General features: G+C 35.6%; 1 protein-coding gene across 2 annotated transcripts in view; it reads right to left on the bottom strand.

The window, feature by feature from the left end:
• Positions 1-561: 561 nt before the first annotated feature.
• Positions 562-23,881, bottom strand: part of VTA1 (vesicle trafficking 1) — a 25,317-nt gene continuing 1,997 nt past the window's right edge. The window contains exons 2-7 of one of the 2 annotated variants that reach the window (XM_008635985.2): positions 21,979-22,106; positions 21,237-21,312; positions 17,587-17,698; positions 10,735-10,920; positions 8,851-8,931; positions 562-1,711 (exon numbers count right to left, since the gene is read on the bottom strand). In XM_008635985.2, the coding sequence (XP_008634207.1) occupies positions 1,566-1,711; positions 8,851-8,931; positions 10,735-10,920; positions 17,587-17,698; positions 21,237-21,312; positions 21,979-22,106 (729 nt within the window). In that variant the 3' untranslated portion in view covers positions 562-1,565. The remainder of the gene's footprint in view (positions 1,712-8,850; positions 8,932-10,734; positions 10,921-17,586; positions 17,699-21,236; positions 21,313-21,978; positions 22,107-23,881) is intronic. The other variant, XM_008635986.2, reaches the window with a different exon arrangement.

Genomic DNA, 23,881 nt, shown 5'->3' with positions numbered 1-23,881 from the left:
CTGTACAGCATTACTGTCAAAAAAGTTTCAGATGGTTTTATTCTAAATTCCCCAAACAATTAAAATCTAACCCAAGTTACTGTCCAGATTAGCACACTATACCATATCAGAAAGCGACACAAAAAATATCACACTTTATCTATTAAATCTCAGTCAACTAAAGTGCTTAAGCATACACTTACAAGTTTCATATTACCCATTTCAAATCTGCTGTCAAAGACACTACACTCTTAAAAGGTTACAACCAGCTAAACTTTAATGCATGCTTATGTTTGATTTTCTTTTCCTCATCTTTTTGCTTTGAATATAAGACTTATTTTAGTCACTCCGAAGCAGTGCAGCTATAAAAAACATGGATTTGATCCAGCAACTTGGAAAGACAAAGAGATCAGATAAAATGTCATTAAAATTATTACATAAATCAGACATGCTTTATGGTGTATTCAATTATTATGTCACGCCAGTTAAAAGACTGTGTATTCTTTCTTTTAAACAGCATGGGGGGATTTTTAACAATCAAGAGCTCTATTATTGCAATAGTAGACCTCACAAAGACTCAAGATTCAGTTTCCAAGATATTTTAATTAAATCCCAAGTCCAAAAAGTCTTCACAACAAAGCAGACAGGAAAAATATTAGTTGGAAATACAAAGCTCTATGACACTAATACCAGAGACAAACCTATAGTGCTTTAATAGCTGAAGAACAAGCTTTTTTCCAGCCTCTTAAAAAGATGGAACAGTTTTGACATTAGTCTTCCTGAAAGTTCATGTTATTTAGAATCTCTGCCTCCAATTTCAGGATCCTTGTTGATAAATATTAGTATTTTCTCTTAATTGCCCATACATATACAAAATTGTAAGTGTTCACACAGAAGGAGCAAGAACAAATAATCAAGAATACATGTAGTAGTCCATACAGCTGTGGGGGATTAGATTGGAACACCATCAAAACAACTCCCTCTGAAGTATCAAGAGATGTTTTTTCCAGCACATTTTCAAATGAAATACGAAGATCCTCAAGACTTTCTCAACTTAGACTCATGTCTCAGATAATACAAATACCGAAATGATTTAAGTATAGAAAGTCCTTCCAAGTATGGACCTGTCAGCCTTCTCACATGCTCTCATTTCAGGAGGAAAGCACTAATCTTAGTTACCATTTTAAAGCTATTATACCTATTAAATAATTGTTTGCAATAATACAACAAGAGTAAGAATTTTAACAGAACATCCTAATTCTCAAGTTTTTTACAGTCAGCATTTTCCAATTCTGATAATCCAAATATTGCAAGATGAATTCTAACTCTTGACTGGTGTTCACAGTACTTTCTTCAATATTTTGTATACAGCAAGCCACTGCATTCATGTTTCAAGCTCTACTGTCTGTAAAATGGAAACAGAGATTCCTACTGTACCATTAATTGCTAATCTGACACTGAAACAGTGGTTTCATTGTCATGAATGATGGGATTGAGAATTTCTGTGTAACTCCACTTCCTTAACAGGTACAGTAATAAACTGTTAGCTCTTTAGGTGAAAGACATGAATCTGGTGGATTAAAGCTTCATTCTCTGCCTGTAATCAGTAACTTGAGGGCCTTCTGTAGATTCTGCACAGCAGTGCTCACATCTTCATACTGCAAAGCACTGCCAGCATATTTGCAATATTTTTGAGCTCTGGCAAAGTCCTCTGGAGTCAAGCGGACTTCTCCTGCAAAAATATAAGTATTACAAAGTTACTACAAAGGAAATCTGACTTAAGCTTCCTTTCTTATGATTTTTATGTTTTACTTCTATTTGTGGTAATATTATGAAAACCAGGCTAATATTTGTGGTAGTATTACAAAGACCAAGATACAGTATTTCTTCTGTTCTGTTCTCTTTTCTTTCCATTCACATAAAGCTTAACTTCTTTGCTATTGAAAAATGTGAGGACCTTTCTAAACACTGCTATTTGCACGACCCAGTGCCTTTCAAAAGTAAGCCAATACCTTTGAGAAAGATCTGCTCTTCATCTAAGACAGCAAAGTAGAGCTTTTACATGACATTAAGTTAGCTGTAATCATATTACAACCTGCAAGAAACAAGGACAGTGCTTTTTGTGTCCACAGCATAATTACTCTGCTCTCTTCAGGAATAATACATAGTTACAAACTGTTCCTTCTCGACTGGAATAACTTTTCAGAATGTAGAAACATTTCTCACTGGCGTGTTTTCATTTTCATCAACAAATTTTATGTTTCCATTTTTCCAAATAATTTTTACATTTCCAATTTATGTCAGAAGACTGAAAGATTGATGTCATTAAATGTGCCTATTTTTTTAACACTGGAGAACACTAGCAAAAGATATTCCCATAATATAGAATAAACCAACTTTTATTTATTAATCCGAGTATTTTCTTGATGTAAGTTAAAACTTTAGGAATTCTGTAGTTCTCAAACACACACATTCAGTCTTGGAGAAGGCATAGTAGGGACTTATGCCCTAACTGGCAGAAGATTTTATATGTGAATAGTATCACTGATGTGGGTGCAAAATAAAGCACAGCTGTGTTACTGTACATCCTTCCACCCACAAATTCACTGGGAGTTTTAAGGCTAATCCCATCCCACTCCAATAATCTATGGACAAATTATAAAATCTTTCCTCAGGTTCTTTTAAAAAAACTTAACTTGTAAATGATAGATTTTTATGGGCACGGATAAATAATTATAAAACACTAATGATTATGTATATATTTAATAATTTCCCACACAGCATCTTATAAGCATTGAACAGATTTCACAGATTAAGAGAAAATGCATTTTTAAATACAGCATATATTTTACATAAAATATAGTTAAACAAAGATTAAGCTCTCTAAGTACATTTTACTTTTAAGCAACTACATTAATATACTTAACACCATATTTTATGGCACAACTGTAGTTAGCTGGATCCTTTCCTTCAAAATAGAACTGTTGTTAGCAATACTGTGAGAATGTTTACTAAAGAATCTCAGTTCTTATCAAAAAATGTCTATTATATTTGCTTTTCCTTCCCCTAATCTTATTATTTAAGAACAGCTTTTGAACAAATTAAAAAAAAAAACAAAAACCAAAAAACCTGGGAATATTAAAAACTAGACTGGTCTGCTGATTTTCAAAATAACCCTACCCATATAAAAAGCAGAAAGATAAGCACTCTGAAGATTAAACTTATCAATATTTAAAATATGCTCTAGAACTCTACTTATTTTCCTTTCAACAAATAAATATAACCATTGAGGGACATATTGGTGGGCTCATTATCAATGCAATGTATATTAATTTAGTGCTTAGTAAGTGAAGCCACATTAAATCTCTTAAAATACATATACATGTGAGTAAATACATGTGAGGGAGTGCATAAACACAGGCACACATCTCAGTTATTTTGTAACCTAAATAAAGTCACAGACTAAAAGCAGCTGAGGTCAATCTGCGACAACATTACTGAACATCTTTAAGAAATTAAAAAGACCAAGTTCCCCTCAAAGAAAGTAGCTTCATGCTATGATGCCAAAAGAAACTACAAAATCATTCTTTAAAAACTGGCTAAGGAATCAGTCCAGTATTCAACTAATTTATTGGAAGCAAGCCTAAATTCACCCGTCTAATCTTATTTTTACAGTATGAGCTCTATTAATGTTTTGCTGGCATAAAGCCTTATTTATTATGAAATCTACCTCAGATGCTATTATGACATAACTTGAGGGAAAAAAATTAATAATTTAAAATTTATAAACCAAAGTTTATACAGTAAGAAGGTTGAGCTTTTGATGTGCTCAGGAGCCTGAGCTCCTATTGAAGTCAACACCTCACAATGGAAAAGCAAAATAGAAACAAACCAGCTCTGTGTTCTTAAGTTTTCAAAATAACGTAAAAGTTAACTGTAATGACTGTACTTACATCAAAAGTATAGTTGTACTGTAATGACTGTACTTACTAACAAAAGTTAGTAACTGACTTTAATTTACATATTCTAAGGGTTAAGCAGTTTTGGAGGGAAGGATCTGAGGGTCCTGGTGAACACTGATTTGCCCATGAGCCAACAATCTCCCCTTGTGGTGAAGAGAGACAATGGCATTCTGTGCTGCAGTAGGAAGAGCACTGCCAGCAGCTCAACGGAAGTGATCCTGTCCCTTTCAGCCCTAGTGAGGCCATATCTGGAGTGCTGTGTCCAGTTCTGGGCTCCTCAGCAAAAATGAGATGGACTGACATCCTGGAGACAGTCCAGCAAAGGGCCACAAAGATGACTAAGGGAATGGAGCACCTCTCATACAAGAAGTGGCCAAGAAAGCTGGGACTGCTCAGAGAAGAGAGGGCTCAGGGGGATCTTATCAATGTATATAAACACCTGAAGGGAGAGTATTCAAAGGACAGAGATGGGTTGTTTTTCAGTGATGTCCAGTGACAAGACCAGAGGCAGAAACACAGGTGGGTCCTGTCTGAACGTCAGGAAACAGTTTTTACTCAGAGGGTGACCAAGCTCTGGGACAGGCTGCCCAGAGAGGTTGTGGTGTCTGTCCCTGGAGAGATTCAAAAACTATCTTTTGAATTAGCAGTGACATTTTTTCTCAAACTTCTTCAGTGCAGCAAATTAAACCACCGGGAGAGTGCACAGGCAGGGGGAGACACAAAGGACATGGTCCTGAGTGACTGGTTTTACACGACCCTTCCTTGAGTAGAGGGGTTGGACCAGACCACCTCCTGAAGTCCCTTCCAGCCTCAAGTATCCAGTGATTTTTGGCTCTAAAAAAGCCCAACAACACTAAGATAGGAAAGGTATACCGTATTTATTCTGAAACAAACTGCTTCTGTGTTATTCTGGAATTACTAGGACTGTAGTTATATTACTGAAACATGTCAGGAATATGGAATCCGGCATGATTCTTTTAGTTTAAGATGAACACAAAGTGTAAACAATTTGACTAGAGATGGTGAAATAATTTTGGGGAAAAAAAGCAGTTTCAGAATGAAAGTAACATGCATTTTACATAATATATCTGCTTCTCTCTGGAATCCTTTTCTACCCATCAGATGTTTTTCCTTTTTATGATGCCCAAATATACCGCAGTTGATTTAAGAACATTTCAATCACACAAATTGGTGCATAAAAACAGTGATGGCAAAGGTAACAAATGGTTTTTGAAACAAGATACTCATTTTCCCATTAAATCACTGGAAAATATAATCAAGGATTTCTTTTTAAGATCATGAAAACACATTCAATGTCAAAATATTATTTCTACTTTGTGTGTAGAATATCAAACATTATATTATACATACAACTACAATGGACAAATGCTTTCTTTATACTATGCCACCTGTGGAAGGGACCATATGGCAATGTAAGAAGATCTTACAAAAACCATGTAGCGCAACTATGAATGCCTTTAGTGTTAGCAAAATCCAGGGGTAATAAATTTTTTTAAGAAAACTACACCAGAGAAGTGCACGCACACGTACATGAAGTCGCTGTGTAACTCTACATTCTGTTGTCAGACACATTAACCCATGCTTAAATGCAAAAGCTTTGACACTTTCAAAAGTCAACATTAAACTCTGAAACTTGTTCCCACAGGACAGGACAACTATTGAAAAATTCATGCTGAGTAAAAATCAAAGAACACTATTCCTTTAACTTAATCTTCCTTTGATAAAATATTTGACTCCTCTCCACCAAAAGCTTTTCTCTCATAACAGTATTAATCAAATGGCTTCTCCCATGTTATGGGAAGCAAAGAAAATATACAATTAATTTTTAAAATATACATTTGATCTTACTACAAGAAAGAGTCTTGCAGGAATATGTAGAATATCCTGTTTGGCTATGCCTAGACTACCACATTCAACACTGCCAAGGAAGGCATCTTAGCACTCAAACTTGACAGTCTGCAGTGTCAAACTGCTGGAACAGACTCCAGTATGGTTTTGGCCCATGAAAACTAGAACTTTCCCAAACAATTCCTGGGCACGACTTGTGGTCAGAGCAAGCTACAGACCATTCAATGTCTTCATGAGCTACCTTGTTTAGGTTTAAAAGTTTAATAGTATGGATGTGAGAGGTTCTGTGCCAGCTGTTCTCCATGCCAAATATTTGCAGGCATGTATAATTTGTTAGTATAGACACAGACATAATTTCTAAATCATGGAACAAATGTACCTTGCACTGTGCTAGCTCTGCACATCTACTGGATGGAGAGCAACACTGATCCATCCCTCCTTCCTGTCCAAAGGCAACTTCTGCTCCACAGGAATGGTATGTACCTCAATACGAAGCAAGGATCTAGCCCAGATATGTATACTGCAGCTCAGGAACTGGGGAGGGCTTTCGGGTCCCACAGTTTTGTACATCCATTAAGAGATACAGGCATTTCTCAATCTGCTTATTGGTTAGAGAACAAGGCCACTGTTGGCATAGAAAGGACTCCTCAGTAGCATGAGGAGAAGAATGCACAACAAGACAGTGACAGGCAAGGACAAACACTTTCCACTGCTCTCAAGCTTCTTAATTCCACACATGCAAACAAAACTGTCACTGTACCTCTGCTGACACATCCCCTGCGCCCTCTCAGACTCCTGTGTAACTGACACTGTTTCCTGAGCTTTCAAACCAAGAACCTACTGTATGACCTCTATCACCTCTCTGGGTGCACTTTTGCAGCACTCCCTCATAAGAATGTAACACTTTGAGCTGTTACAAGACTCAAACTTGTAGCGACACAACTGATGTGCAGAGGAGGAATGCAGGCATGCAAATACTCAGGTTAGATCACGTTAGAGATTTATCATGGCGCTCAGCAAGGGTCTTAATCTCTTAATTACACAATATTACTTACTACGCGTTCTCATAAACATGATTCCTTTTTATTTATGTACTTATTAAACCAGGTTATCTCAGGAAGGTGGTAAGAGGGAGCAATGCACTGATACTATTCAGATATTGAATAATGGAATGTCTTAAGAAAAAATTAAAGTTTCAATCAAAATTATGACATTTTTGACAACCAGAAACGAACATTAAAACCAAGAAACAATGATGACTAAAATTTTCAGAGTAGTTACCAAAAAACCTGTTACAATGACTGTCTAGAAGATCATGTTAAACTAGTTAAACATGAAAGCTTTGCTTCCAAACACCATAAAATCTGCCTTCCAACTAGCAGTTACTATGGCAAAACTTAAGTAAAACTTTGAGCCATTTCAGTTAAGGAGCTACTGAAATCCCCACAGCAGTCCCCAAAACTCAAAAACTATCACCAAGTTTCAATGTTTCAGCTACAGGTCTGAGGTGTTATTTTCAATGAAATGAGTTACTGCCACATGAAGCATTATTTCCAGCTCAGTTGGCCCGAGCATGGTGTTAACAATGTCGAGGCTGTGGGTTCCATCCCGGTATGGGCCATTCACATAAGAGTTGGACTCAATCCTTCTGGGTCCTCCTGTGATTCTGTGACTACAATAATATGCCAGAAAAACTACAGCACCTATAGTACCTTTTGCTCTTCAGAAGAATACTAGAGGTTAATATGGCTCTATTAGTGGCAAAATTTTCTATTTTTAAGACATCTTCTATAAAAATGGCTTTCTAGTACATTAAAATGGAAACATCCTTAAGCATTCTTATGCCAGCAGACTAAAAACAAGTTAAACATTGAATTCCTACTATAGCATTCAATTGAAGCAAAAATGCTTTTTCAGGAAAGCTACTTTAACAGACACACTCTTCAACAACATAATAAAGTAACTAAATATTTGTAAGTTATAAAATACAAAAGCATACCTATATAAACTTTGTAGTCATAACAGACAATGTTTCACTGTGGTTAGCACTAGAACTTATCATAGCAATTATGTATACTATCAGCTTTCCCTGATGAGGATAAACTGTAGGGAAGAATGTGAATAGATTTTGTACCAGGATTTCGAGACCTCCTCCTCACTCAACATCCTTGTTATATTGCCAAGAAAAATCGGATTATTAGAAACAGATGTAATTTACGAAGTTTTTTAATACTATTTTCTCTATTAAAAAAAAATTCTTAGAAAAGAGTTAACTCTTTGTCCAAATGTACATGAGTGTTCAAATTAGAATCTAGGATGATTCCAGCTTTATTGTCAGTTACTACTCTTCCACAGGCTGTGGTTTCCCTAAGGTTAGCCCTTATGTGTACATTTCAAAGCATGGAATATGCAAGTGGACATAAAACACATATGATATAGGTTATCAGTGATTTCAACACCAAAGACAGACGACATCTTAGAAGATAAAAGCCTTGATTAATGGTATATCAAAGTAACATCATTAGCAGTACCTTATAAATTGTTTCATTTAACACAGGTACTGCTTACAGTCAGGAAGCACGCACAATTATTCTGCAGGAAAACACAACTTGAGTGTTTTAGGAATTATTTTATGAAGTTAATAAGTAACTTACATGCTGACCCTGTAGAATGAATTTTAAGTAAAGGGAATGTGTATTAATTACAAAAAATATAATTTAGCAAGGCTATCAGGAATATAGGCTTTGCAAAGTGTATCAGACCCTCAACTGAGAAGCAACAATATGAAAAATAAAACGCCTTACACAATGATAGCTCATTGGTTCAAAGTAGTCAGACAGACAACACTATATTGTAACAGCTTTCAGAAACTATTAAACTCTTAGCAACACAATGCTTAGATGTTGTCCATTCTTTTTAAAATTCTGGAATAGCATTCAGGTAACAATGACAATATTTCTCAAACTTCTTCCTTCAGTGCAGGGGAGACACAGAGGACACAGTACGTCAATGTACAACAATACAAATGCCACAAGCCTACCTGAAGACTGAGCGCTGTAAAGGGAAGGATCAACTAGAGGAATATTCTGAGGAGTAGGCTGAATGGTGTTACTTGTCACTCCTGCAAATCAACGCAAAAAAATGGCCTTGGATTATTCTTACTTATTGGCTTTAAAAGTAAGCAAACAAAACAGAACAGGTACACTTACTGATTTTCAAATTTAGCAGCTGAAAGCTTACTAATTCTGAAAATTTCTAACAATAATTTTAATGCTTTCACTTCAAATATGAATGTTTTACAAAATAAAACAGAAGAACGTAGAGTCTGTCATCCACTTTACAGGATTTCACAGACATTAAATTTCAAGCACTAAAAAATAAGAAAATACTAGTCCAAGAGACACTGGTTACCCTAGTGTATTGAGGAAAACCTGCTAAAGAAAAGTGTGAGTAAACTTTTATATTTCAAATCTGAATTCTACATTCTAATACCAGAGGCAGTCTATATTATTATATTTTTAAAGCCCCATGCCTGTCACCTCACACTTGCAAACTGTCTCCTTCCTAATTCCTTTGAAAACAATTAATGAGAATAAAAAAGGGAGCTAAGTTTAAAAGGGAAATAGTGGTGCTAGAAGAAGAAACAGCACTTTATGCTGTGAAACATTCTTGTATCTGTATTCCCATTTTAGGTACACTCAATTGCTTTGCTCCAAAACTGTATTTTTGCAGTATGTCCAGAACACACCAGATTGGTATAGTTATTTCTACAACATCTGCTGTGTAGGAAGAGGGTATAGTAATTTTTCTAAATTACGTCACTCCATTGAATGACTGGTGGGCTTAAAACTATGTAATGCACAGAATTCATGTATTCCAACAAGGCACATACTCTGTAATTTTCAGATCTGGTAAAAAAACCCCCATACTCTCCCTCACAGACCCAAAAATCCCCAACCTATCTGAAGGATTTCCCTTTGATAAAGCTGAAGAAAAGAGCATCCTGAACTCTTCATAGGGTGAAGCATTTTTAAAATGAGAAAGTAAAATAAAAGGAGGGATTGTGCGACAAAAATCTCATATGTTCCATAATATAAAAATGTATCTGAACAATAATTGATCATCAGGCTTGAAATGAAGAGCTTTCAACATTTTACTCTTATTAATCATTAATTAATAATTCTATTCTGTGATTATTATAAAAAGTTCCCCTAAGGTAAAAAGTTGTATTTACCAATCACTTAATACTTTTTTTTTTTTTTAAATACAGCATCTGGGAAGGAACTTGTAATTTTTAAGAACTTGGTTTTGGTCCAAAAATTACACATAATAATAAGAAAGATGTAGGAGCCAGTATGTTTAGCAGTAGGGACAAAATTCCCATTAATAATATTGTCTGAAGTCAATCACACTAAAGCACTTGCATGGGAAAAGGAGCACAAGCCAAACCAAATCAGTATGAATGGTACATCAGGCATGATTACTAGAGAGTTGTAGCAACTTCAACACTATGTTGGACAAGCTTCCACATGAAGAACAGCAGCCTATCTCCACAGAGAAAGCTACATATGAAATGAAGGAATACAATTTCATCTATCAAGTGAAATATTCAAATTGTGTTTTACAGTACAGATGTTGCAACGCAACATTTTACTGATTCAAGAGAAGACAAAAAAATTGTCTGCAAGAACCTTCACTTTCTTAGTCCATATATGTCTTCTGTAGAAGTCCTCCAAAATACGATTTATATATTTTAAAAAAACATTAAAAAATATTTCAAATGGCATTTTTACATTTTAGCTTATGAAGGTGCTTTTGCCACACAATACTGTGTTATTCTACTCTATATGTGATGGACTAGAATTTGGGCAAGAATTCATCTCCCAGTAAAGGCATGGATTTTTGAGGTGTGATTTGGACATACCTGTGTTATGAGGTACTTCAGCTGGAGTGTTGGCTGGTGCATGGGCACCTGGTGGTATATGTATGCCAGTGTAATTACTAGTTGGTATGTTGTCAGCTTCATATGTAGATGATGATGATGATGATGATGGTTGAGTTGTTCCACCATGGACAGAAGACGACCCCGCTTCTTCCCTTTCAGCATCTGCTAAAATGACAGAAAATAAGAATTACTGCAACTGTTATGTACAAACACTTGAAAGCTTTGGCTTTCCTTAAAACCTCCTTTCAAATTTTTATTGCTAAAAAAATTGCCCCCACACAGTGTGACATAAAACATCAACCCAAATCACATAGAGTTGATTTGAAAAGGTAAAAAGCAACATACCATACAATAAAGATCTAGAAACTCACATAGTTTCAAAGATCTCTTCTGTTCAAATTGAAGAATCATTTCCTTACTGATCTGAATAAGCTGTCTCATTAGAACAATTTGTTATACCTTCATGTACTGCATCCATAGAAGTCGAACAAGTTACTAGAAACAGGCAGTAACTTACACTTTAACATATACATGAACCAGAATATGGAAAACTGTATTTGCCTTACAAACTCTTCATGAAAGGCTAGACAGTGCCAATTCTTTTACCCCATATCAAATCCCAAATAAATAGCAACCAAGAGGAACTTTGGGAAAGTAATACCAAACAAGAAACTAAATGCATCTTAGCTAAGTCGTAATTGCATCTAGAACAGTTAGAGCACATAATGAGCTATAAGAATAACAAGGTTCAATATATCCCATAGCATGCACAAAGAATATACATATTTTTCAATCTAGTCATGTTCTTAAGATTCTGGTCTAGTTTATTTAATATTACTTTAAAGGCTAATGATCCAGTTAATTTAGAATATATGGTTGATTCCTGCTCTTTCATTTGAATTCAGTTCAGTTTAAAACAACTAATTTCCATTTACTGTGTATGTGTTCACCTATATCAATGATGTCAGATGGAACAAGCACAGTTTTGGGAATTGCTTCTTTTAACAGTCAGTGCTTGAGAGGGAACAAAAGAAAAATGGGAGCACAAAACTTGTATGTGTGTAGAGCTAGCAGAAGAGATGTTTTTTAAGAAATCCACACTGATCTTCAACTACACAAGACTATGTGTTATGCAAACACTTCTACTGCTTAATAATTAAATGGTCTACTATTAAAAATATTACTATTACAAATATCAGAATTGCTTCCCATGTGAGTCCTTCTTCCTCCCAGAAAAACTTTGCATGCTACCTTTATGAAAAATGCCTGAACACCTTGTAATTCACAATAAGATTTACTAAAATAAAAGGCTATAAAGCAGAGTAAAATCAAGTATTGTCATGAGAAAATTTTTAGTGGACTTTAATAAATACACTGTGGTTTTATGGAACAATTTCTGACACATGCAAATGAACACCTGACAGGTTTCTGGAAGACAAAGAATATCTTAAGGTGCCAGATTTTTCTTTTGCTGTATTTTTTGTTAGTAGCTCACACTGCAATATCATGTGGCTAACATGCACGGAAATAAAACTAAATGTCTGAAAACTGGCAAAAGGTGAGATTCAAGAGTAAACATTGCTGTCTTTTAAATAATAATGTAATGATAGGAAACCATTGTTTGAATGCTGTATTTTTCAATGGTTTTGGTGTTAACTGAAAAAAAAATTAAACCGTTTCAGAAAAAAATTATCAAAACCACAGAGGCTTACTATACATAAAATGAATGAAATAGTTATGCACAACACTCATCATGCTGTCTGAAGGTGAGGCTGCCAAATATTACTTGTAACACTGTTACCAATTATTTATAGCTTGGTCAATTTCTAGCCATAAAGTTGAATTTTCCAAGCTGGGTGTCTGCTGGAAGCTAGGATTTTGGGAAAGCTGTTGTAAAAACTTCTAAGCCATTTTTAAGAATGATGCAGTGAGAGAAAACATGCTTCCACTGTGCTTAGTATCTCAGCTATGAGAATTACCTGCAATTTCATACCCACATTTAACCTGTTAATGCATGTATTCCTTTATTCTTCCCCTTTCAGCTTCCTGTTGCCCTTATCTGGTTCTCAAGGCAATTCTGATTTCTTTCTCTGCACTGACATGTCCCATATCTGCAACCCCTTGCCCCATATTTATGCCTCTCTTGCACTGCTCCCATCTTCTCTCCAAGCCATTCCCAGTTTCAGTTTCCAACTTCCGCACTGCATAGTTCAGGGTCTCTACTCACTGCTGTAACAGTGCAATGCTGTGGGCAACACTGGCCATAGAAGACATGAACTCAAAGGGTTAAAGTCTCGCAATGTTAAAAACAATCAAAAAAAGTTAGAAGTGGTGACCACCTGTAATGACAGTGCTGGCAAGAGGCAAATTCACAAAAGGGCAATCTACTTTTTAATCAGCTATTTGTACAAAAAGATTAAGCTCAACTGTTTGATTTGCTCATTATGCAATTGGCCAATGTTAAAACTGTATTAAACATAAAAGTAGTTTTGTTTAAATTAAGTCTTCTTAGGTCTTTAAAGTGCCCAAATATCATAAAAGCATTGTAACTATTCTTTCTGGAAAGCAAATACTTAAAATATTCTTTATCAAAGACTAAAGTATCAGAAACATTTTAAGATACCCACTTTCAGTATTTGTGAATAGTTTTTTAACAGTAGTGCCAGATAAATGTTCACTTTTAGCAGCCTGAAATCCTTTTAAGTCAACAGAGGTTTTAAATTCTGTAATTAGAACATCCATAATATAACTGAAAAAAAAAAAATTTCCCAGGGAATGAACGCTAAAAAATCAGAAAATTATTTTCTCATGCAGCAGTAATAACCTAGAATTCAAAGTTCCCTACAATTTGCTTAAAGATGCTGAAATACTAGGCTGTGGAACAGTGACACAATTGTTTTACATTTCATTTCGGCTCCAGCTGAGTTTTTTGTCTTGGAACCTCATCAGCCTTCGTGTTTGAATCCCAGCATAACGAATCCATGAGCTCTTTAAATTTTCTGCAGAGCTACAGTATACCCAGACCACTTGTTTGTGTTTTTGAAAATCATTTATTTACTGAAGGCAAGGCTTTGTGAAATAATCATCCGAGGCCCATAACCAACCATTCAAAGATACTTTTATATAAACAGAGGATTCTCAAGGCTTAATGGCATTCCCTTTTCTAGTGTAAGCAAGCACTGATCACGACAACTACAGCAGATCAGTGCACTAAATATAAAATTAGCAACATTTTTATTTTTAAGGAGTCCAGACTCCTCCAGTTCTGTGGACTCCTATTTTTATTGAGTTCAGAGAATTATAATCTATCCATTTCTTTTTTTTCTTTTTTTCATTCTGCTGCATTGTTTCTCTTTCGCTTGAGATGTTGCTAAAAGATTCACAATGTAAGGTTCTATTTGAACACTGCTTTTAAAAAACAAACCAAACAAGTATTTTTTTTCCCCCAACATTGAGAAATGAACTCAAAAACCCATCAGCTTCCCACACTATTCTTTTTACTAGATGGAACTATTAAGGTTTTCTGAAAGTCTGTAATAGAAATGTAGCCTACATATTATATATTGCAATGAAAGTGATTACATTTAATGTATTTACTGTGGCTATATCATGACCATTTATATTCAAATATTTCATTATTTCCATTTTTTTCCATCAGTGTAAAATCTTGTTGGATGACCTAGGGCTAATGCTAAGTAACCTTTATGTGTACTCTAGGACTTGTATTCCAACTGCATTAATAAATTAAGCATGTCATTTTAAGGTTTCCATGGTGGCATCCTGACAGAAGCATCCATAAATCCAACAGCAGAACTGCATAAAGCATGCCTATGTTACTGTAAAAACATCTCCAAGAGTTACAGTATGGTTTTCAAGAATCACAAAAAAAATAACACTTCGGAAAAAAATGGTAATTTGTCAAGCTACAGAGACCTAGTTTCACTCTGTTTAAACAGACTTTTTCCACATGCTAGGGGAGGAAGAAAATGAGCAAGCAGAAAGGAATGGGGAAGATCCAGTCATACATTCAAACAATACTGCTTTTCTTCTTATGATGCACAAAGCAAGAATTGAAACACTTTTTTACTGATTCTTCTCATGAAAATTAATTTGCATCACATTTTTGTCTTGTTCTGTGAAACATTATGGACACCTACACTATGGAGCTAACTGTAAAAAATAAGCATCAACACATATTTTTCATTTCACTTCCCAGAAAATAGGAGTGTGAGAAATAATCTCTCTACATGAAATACAATTCAACAACAAAACAACCAAACAACATATTGGCAAATTACAGATCTTGCGGGCACTCCATCAAAAAGGATGTTAAAATTTTGATTCACTCAGCATTTGCATCCCTTTTAAGTTGCATGTAGACATAACCTGGTAATGAAAGCAAGAGTCTTCACCAATTCCCATAACCAGCTGTAATGAACTGCAAGGAATACCAAGGATTTGAGGAAAGCCTGAATTCTGTTTTCCTTCCTACAACAGTTTCTTTTGTAGCCTAGAGCAAGTTAGTTACCTCTCCGCATTAATAAAATCAAGAAAGAGCCTATTTGTTGCTTTTGAGAAATAACTAGCTTCTACAGGTTGCACATATGGATTTTAAGCAAAAGCTTTGTAATGTTTACTTAGAAATTCTATTTTTGTAGTTGTTTAAAATTCATAATTCACTTCACGTAATCAGGTCAGCTTTACCACACTATGAGCCAGACCACTAAAGAGCACTCATCTTAAGGCTGAAAATATTTAACTGAGCTATTCATTACACTCAATATAACAAGAGATTTTTCTCTCACATGTTGCAGTCTCCATTAAATCATCAACCTGGTGTAATTTGACAAAGATGTGGTGATGTTTGCAGTTGGAGTTGCATTCCAAGTATCTCTTGCTACAGCTGCATGGACAATTAAGAAAACTGCCTTGGCAAAGGTTGTATGTTGAAGAAGAAATTAGTTTGCTAATACTTCACTTCAAATACAGCTGTGCATAGACTGAAGCATATTTCAGTGGGTAAGATACCCATTCCAGTGTTTAAGTGTTTAAGTAGGGTGTCTTTAGGTTAGGAAAACATAGTAACAAGAATAAACAAGTAGCTTGGAAATAAAACTATCATACTCGGTATTTGTTCACAAGTATTTGAATTTCCTTATGTTACAGTGTTTCTGGAGTACTAATACATTAACAGTATTTTATCCAGGATACTGAAAATAAATTATACTTGGCACCCAGGCTTTTAGACACTACAAAGATAATAATAAGCTGCAATAGATGTTCAATACACATTCTCCTTTAAAAAAAAAAAAAAGGTAATATACCTTTTTTTTAATGCAACACTGTCTAGGACATATAAATTACAATGTGGAGAAGAATTAAAATATGAGATTGCATGATGAAAAGATTGAGAACCAGAAGAGAAACTAGTTTCCTAATGTTTTGATATGTTTAAAATAAAACTAATGTGTAGGAAATTACAAGCCTACTTGTAACTTACGACAAGCAAATTACAAGTTCAGACTTCAAAATCCACTGAAGACTCAGGTACAGACCCCAAACACAAATGAATGTAAACAAACAAACAATTACTTTTATGTGTATATACATGTATAATTCATATGTGTGTGCATGTATAAATATATTGATTATCTATATTAATACATATGTTCACAAACCTTTATGTAGCCACCTCAATAAGGTGGCTCTACAGGTTAGATACAAGCCATGCTCTACAAGCTAGATTTTTCCCTCTTGCACTGTAGATTTGTTTATTGACCCTTTTTATTTGGAGAAATTTGTATTACTAAATTCAAGCTGAAGAGATAAATTAGCATCAACTTAACTGACAGCCCACAAAGTCTCACATGCCAGCTCAGAAGAAAAATAACAAATTATTTGATGTTCTTAGTTGTTCCATTAAGGTATGTGAAGAATGATACACAGGTTGTCATTGTGCAGAATTAGTCTGTTTTAATTTGCATAGTGAAAATATCCATTTCAATGACATCCTATTTCATAGGAGATCAACCTTTAAAATTTGTATACAATCTGCATTGAGGAGAAAAGCAAAGAAACTGGTCACTACCAAAACCAATGAAACTGATCACTATTGAAAGCAAAACAACTTGTTCTGATACACATTCAGTTTGGTTAAGTGGATGTCCTTAGAAATCACCTCCTTAACTGTTAGATAAAGTGGGAACCTCGAGGAATCCTGTACAGGGAGCTCAGGTAGCCAGAAGGAACAACTGAAAACACAAGGAAAAGGAGGATGAGTGAGAAAGAGGCAGAAAATCCAACTCAGTATGTACTGAGTAGGCCATAAACCTGTTTTGAAACCCACATTATTACACAGGGAGAAAGGGGGTTGTCTCACAAGCAGATCTTTGCTTTGAAGTTGAATTCACTTATGATCAGTCCACTTTCAACTCCTACTTAACTTCTGAGACAGGATAAACTGGCAAAAGGATCATAACTTTACAGAACAGATTTAACAGAAGGTCTGTGGTTAAAGAAATGTATGGTGCTGGCCCAAAGCTGACAATGACTTCTTAGAGAGTAGCTGTATTGAAAATAATAATCTCCACTACAAAGAAAAAGAAGTTTTATTAAATAAGTCAATCACACAGTAAGGTCCAATAAAAATAACAGCAGGAGAAGCTGAAAAGAAGTAGTAGAAGGCAGCCCATTGTGAATGGATTTAAGGCATCAGAACATCAACTGGGGAAGCTGTGCTTCCTAAGGAGTGCTCCCTGAAGAACTGTGCATACCACCACTTCACCTTGGCACAGCCCTCTGCTCTCTTAAAAAGAAAAGGGAAATACGTACCAAAGCTCTCTCCTTCCAGTCCAATGGGGCCAGGTTGAGGAGTCTCTCCATTCTTTAAGCAGTTATGAATGTATGCTGCCTTCCACCTGGCGTACTTCCTGTGCTGGGCATTCTGGGGGAAGGAAAAGGCCAGTCATTTTAACCACTCACTTCTGTGAATTAATGCATTCAAAAGAGAAATATAAACATATTTTCCACTTTCTCTGCTGTCATTTGACACCCTTTTAAAGATACACAACGTGTAAAATTAATAGGTGAATTTAAAAAAATAATTAAAAGAACAGCTCTAACAAGATCTCAGCATGAAAGGAAAATGTGGAGATCTTCAATTAGTGCAGGAAATGTCAGGAAAAGGAAATAAATTATACCAAGACCATGAAAGGTCTTGTATATGAAAGTATGAAAGGCATAGCACTGTGTAGTAATTACTGACATGAAATAATGAAGAAAGCTTCCTATCTCCACAAACTTAAATGATTATTTATTTTAAATACTTGAAACTTAAAATGATACTGCTGCTGATCAGAAATATGAAATCTTTTCTAATTATATTGTTTTAAAATTGAAAAATATATTTAAAAGCATGAATACAGAAAGGCTGATGTAATTGCAGATTAACGTGATTTGTTTTTAATATTCTGTGACATTGAGATTTTCCATTTTGTTTTTTAGAATATACTTTACTGTTCCTAGGTACAACTTTTAACATATCAAAACATGAAATGAAAATTGACCAGTTTATATCTCCTTGGACTGTTACAACAGTATTTGTTTAATAATCCAGGAAGAGTTCTCAATTGTTGCATGAAATCTTAAACTGATTATGCAAATCAACTACTTTGTCAAAAGTTGTATGGAAAACAACCAGTTCTGACAGTTATGAGGTAATATAAATCAAGGAACAAGGCTGAATATAAACAGATGAGAAATGTGGACGGATGAGCAGAATAATTTGCCCAAATGAACAATGCACGTTATGATAGCATGCTTCACATCAACACCAAAATTTTAAAAATTAACTTTTGAATTAAAAAACTAAAAATTAATTTGGAAATTAAATCCAAAGTTTCTGAGAATTAATGAAGTGAAACTCAATACTGTACTTCACAAAGCCTATTGCACTGTCATCTAGAACAGGGTTGAGAGACAAAATGCAAAGGGTATCTCCAGCAAGCTCCCTTGCTCTTATTTAATACATTGTATCACCCAGGATGCTCAGGCACCCCGGGAGAAAGATACGGTCTTCATTTTTGAAAATAAGATGTTCTCCAGAAAAAAAGCCTATTCTGATGACAGATTTATTAAAATGCATTCACTCCACCTCAGAAAGGAAAAGTGCAATTGGAAAACATGGCTTTCTATTAAACTTTGTTTTAATAATCATTTCTGGTCAGTCAGTGTTACAGATTAAATTCCTTTATTTTTAACAAACACAGTAGAAGCCACAAAATGCAGAAAACACACATCCAGAGTACGGTACTTTTAGAGAAGATTATTACGCAATATTTAAGAGCCTGTACATCTCCCCTCTGTTCTAATATGGCGATTATTTTTTGATAAAGTGTGAGGACACTGTTGTATCAGGTGTCCATCCCAGGTGCTGGCAACTCAGCATGGCAGGAATGGTGTCTGTCAGGAGAGGCCAGGGCTGCCCCATGCCGGATAAAAACAGCTCCAGTGGACCCACCTCGGGACATAGCTGAGACCCTCCGCCATCTGGTGGTGCCCTGGGGAGAGCATATTTAAGGATGGGCCAAGCACCCCCAACCCTCACACCCAAGATGCTGGATGGAGAGAGGAGAAGTGAACAAACTGTTTGATGTCTGTCCTGCATCCCAACTGCAAAGCTTATCGTTCCAGAACTGAAGTGAAATGCTGTTGGTTTTGGTTTATTTTTAACATCACTGCTGTCCCTTTTAGAAGGCCGTCCTATTGAATGAATGCTACTACTGAGGTAAACAAAAAGAACGCTGCTACTGCAGAGCTTCCTACTGATCTCATCTAAGCTGTCTTGTAAAACACATCTTCCAGAAAATCCTTTTGCCTAGCTCTAATATGGAGATATAGAACATCCACTCCTCATCTGTGACACAATCCATTCCTACTGCCCAAAAATCAATCACTTGCCATTTAAAAACATCTGATTCTAGGTTTCAAATATCTGCTTTCTATGCCTTTTCCTGTTGATTTAAATAGTTGATAGTCGATACATATGAAGGCAATTTCAATTATCTATTGAAAAAATAGGCAGGTGGTCTGAATACAGATGTCATACTATATAACCAGGTATTAGGCTGAGTGTTTTTCAGGCAAACAAAAGCTTCTGCAAAAGTCTAAGACAGTCAAGTCATAGCTGTCCCATCATCCCTTGAGAATGGATAAGGAAACAATGGGGTGATGAGTCATGAGGCAAAGTGTTGATTAGGCTCATTAACAGAAGATAGTCCGGAGGGAGTTATCTCTGAGTCAGGCGGCAGGACAATGATGGGCAATTAACAGAAAGATAGTCTGGGGGGAGGAGGCAAGGAAACACTGCCCCACCTGATTTCAACAGCTGATGGGGATGGTAATAGAATACACTGCAACCCAGGACAAAGAGCAAATCTTTTCTGTGTTTCTTGTATGCTCTCTTTTATCGTCTTCAGCAATTAAACACAGTGAGAATTCTGCTTCTTTCCAATTACAAAGCATTTCTGTCCTTTCAGCATCAACAGTAAAAAACGCCAACACACAGTAGAAAACATACCACTGCTAGCATTGTGCACTGACATTTGTAAAAATTTCTTCCATCTTCAAAGCAGGATTGCTTCAGGTACTCTGAGGAGTCAATGGATCAGTGCACTGTTCTGTGCACTGGATTCCTACACACTAAGATTGGGTTTTTTCAGTCCAATTCAATGTGCAAATGTGCATTCACTTTCTGGCTTCTAGGAAGTGTTATAACTGGATCCAGTAAAGGATGTCAGGGTGCAGAGCAGGCAGTTTTAAGAGAACACATCAAAAAGCAAACTTACTTGTGCCTCTTGATAAGGTGAAAATTTTAGATTGGTATAGTCTCAGGCTACAGAAAATGGGAGAATCTTGTAAGAACTCTTCAGCAAGCATTTCGCTTGGCTAAGACCTATCTTTAGTATCTACACTTACATCCTATAGTACTCAAGAAGTGCACCACTATCAAGACCATTCTTTTACCTTCTTTCCAATGTTTACAAATGAAAGTAGCCACAACAACTGAGCAAGTATGACTGGACATTAGGCATACTTATCAGACTGGGGATTTACATACAGGATGTCAAGTCTGTGAATGTCACGCAGGACATGGAAAAATGTGAAGATGGGAAAAGTCAGGAACCTTGCATCGTTTTTCCCCTATAAGTATTCCCACTTACTCAATGTAATGCTATGCGTCCCACAGTAATAATCGAACTTTGAATTTCTAACTGATACTTGTCATGAAACATCTTCTAACAGATGTCTAGCATTTCACATATGACTTGAAATAATTAGCATGATTCTTTATGGCTTACTAACAAGTATTTGGCTACACTATTAGAACCTATGCTCTTTGAAATTTATATTCATGGATTATAAAAGCAACGTCTGTGCTTGGAAAAGCAGTCAGATAATACACTCATATACCTGACACTTACCTCTTCAGAGAGCTCCCCAAATACCGTTAGAACATCTATCAGGAGACTTGCAGTATAAAAGGATTTTATCATGTTTCTGCAAAAAAGAAAACATTTTGCTAAGTTGGTAATGTCAGTCTCTCAGAACCACATTTTAGGAGTTGTCATCTTAGATCATACCGGCTTATTTCAAGCCAAACATTGCTATTTTTTTTCCTTTTAATCTGATGTTACAGAAGCTGCTTCACAATGTTTAAATCTAGCAATATATTGATTGTCTCCTAACTACTGTGCAGAAAATGTTTAGTACTTTTTAAAACTGGTTACGTGTTCTGCACTTAGTTTCTAGTTCAGAATATTCTATGTAGAACATCCGAAATCCTGTATCAGGTTAGAAAAACACAGGAATGTGCTGTAGTAATTGCTGTAAACCAAACTACATAACGGATCATCACAGCTATTTTACTATCACTAATCAACAGAAACTATAACACACGTGATGTAAATAAAGCACAATATTAGCCTGCAATTTTAGAAGGCTTGCCAGTAGGCGACCAAACCTGTAAGGAATATAAGGGGAAGGATACCAGTTAATGTGTGAAGTTAGAGACCTAAAAGTTGTAACAAATGGAGTCTTCCAGAAGAGAAAAACAATATATTAAAGCCCAATTCTTGTTTCCAGTCAAATTAAAGAGCATTTGGATATGCACACTCCCTGACCAGTATCTTAACTCAGATAAGAAACCCAAAGATTTTCACCTACTTATGAAATTGCCCAGCTCTGTCTTCATTGTCTGCATACAAAAACATTTTCAAGGCATAATTCTCCACATGAGCAGAACCAACAATTTCCTGAGTAATTGCTTCATTATCACCAAATTGCTTTTTCATCTGAAAAATGTTGGAAAAATACATTAATCACTTTATTAGAGCATAGCAATTCTCCAAACACAAAAGAACTTGCCGATTTAAACAAAGTCAAGTACAATTTAAAAAGAAACGACTTATGCTTTGTTTTACAGCTTCCAACATAACAAAGGCTAAAAGCAGCATGTGAAAGAGAAAGCACATTCTTTTAAAGAGAGAAATATTACGAATGAGTAGCTCTGAAGCTTCAGTCACAAAATGCTTATAAAAACCACCCCCCTCCCCCCAAAGTTAAAAATAAACACAACTATAATACTGTGAAGAAATAGCAACAGATATTTTTTCCCTTAGTATCTGAAATACCCTTAGTATTCTGAAGCCTGTGTCAGGATTCAACACAGTTCAACTGGTAAAGTAATGCATGCTTTACAAAGGTGCTGTAGATCAGAGTGATCATGTATCTTCCCCCTTGTAAGGTTATTTCACTGCAGTCCATTACATGTTTCAAAGTATCTGAGCCCTACCTTGACCGATCTAGTGACCTATGGATTTACTGGAATTTCCAGTGTAAGCAGTGTATTTCAATTCAAAGACCTCTTTTCAAAGATGTTAGAGTACAAGAATCCTCAGGTTTCCTAATAAAAATCAGTAAAGCAAACAGCCCTCCAACAGTTACAACAGGTGGATTTACAGCTTCTGAATAGGCTTACTGTTTGCACATAAGGAAATCTCAGGTTATCCTTAGAGAACAAAAACAGGAACACTGCATGATACTAACCTGCAGCCTTTATTTTGCCAAAAGATTTAAAAACAATCTCTGAATGGTAGTTATTTTTCACTGTGCGTGAGAAGAAAATTTAATCATGCAGGCAGCATTTCCATGTTTTTTAGACTGCTGCCAACTTTCTAAGACATAGGACATTACCAGAAAAGTTACTTGATTTCAGTAGTTAAATATAAGTTTTCCAAATAGAACTTTAAATTTAAAGGCTTTCATCTAACTACTCTATGTAGTTTTCAAGAAGTATGTGTTTTACGAAGTGTAATTCTCTTGTAAAAGTACCAGAATTCGTAAGTTCAAATGAAACACTCAAACACTGAAGTTAACTCAGGAAGAAAGCTATTGGTATACACATATATTTCCCCAACCTATCTGTATACCTCACACTCAGAAAATAACTGATTCCTATACTTGATCTGATGCTCAATAATTTCAAACACATGACTAACACTGTTGCATTTCTAAAAGTATTACAGTTAACCAAGATGTTTACTTTTGAAATTATCCTTCACACAATCTGTGATTCAATACAGCAGTACTGGTGTTTTAAACACTGATACAAAATTTCAACCTAAAAATCAAGGCATTTAGGTTTAATTTGACAGAGTTGAACCGCACCCCTCTGCGCCCCCTGGTGGTTACGAACAGACTGGAAACGGCAGCTACTAAGTAACAGCAGGGGTCCAACTTTTCCATAAATCCGAACTTCCTAGCCCCAAAACTGCTCTATTAGACTTGATTAGGAGTGCTTTCTCCGTCCTTCCACCACTCAGATAGAAGAATCTTCAATACTTGTGCATCAGTTGTCACACAGACAATCTTACCAGTAACCAAAAGGTGAAACTATGGATTTTTGCTGCTTTTTTAGTCTTTTCAATTTTGAAACAGAAAGGGTAACTGAATGCTGGACATTAACTGCTTCAGTACCACAGGTAATCCAGAAAATTCCAACAATTATTAGGAAATGAAGAGCAAAATCTTATTGAGTTTTAATCTCACCTCTCCTGCCATCTCTTTC

The sequence above is a fragment of the Corvus brachyrhynchos genome, unplaced genomic scaffold (genome assembly GCF_000691975.1).
Source record: "Corvus brachyrhynchos isolate BGI_N302 unplaced genomic scaffold, ASM69197v1 scaffold6, whole genome shotgun sequence".
NCBI lineage: Eukaryota > Metazoa > Chordata > Aves > Passeriformes > Corvidae > Corvus > Corvus brachyrhynchos.
This window is presented reverse-complemented; position numbering and strand designations above follow the sequence as displayed.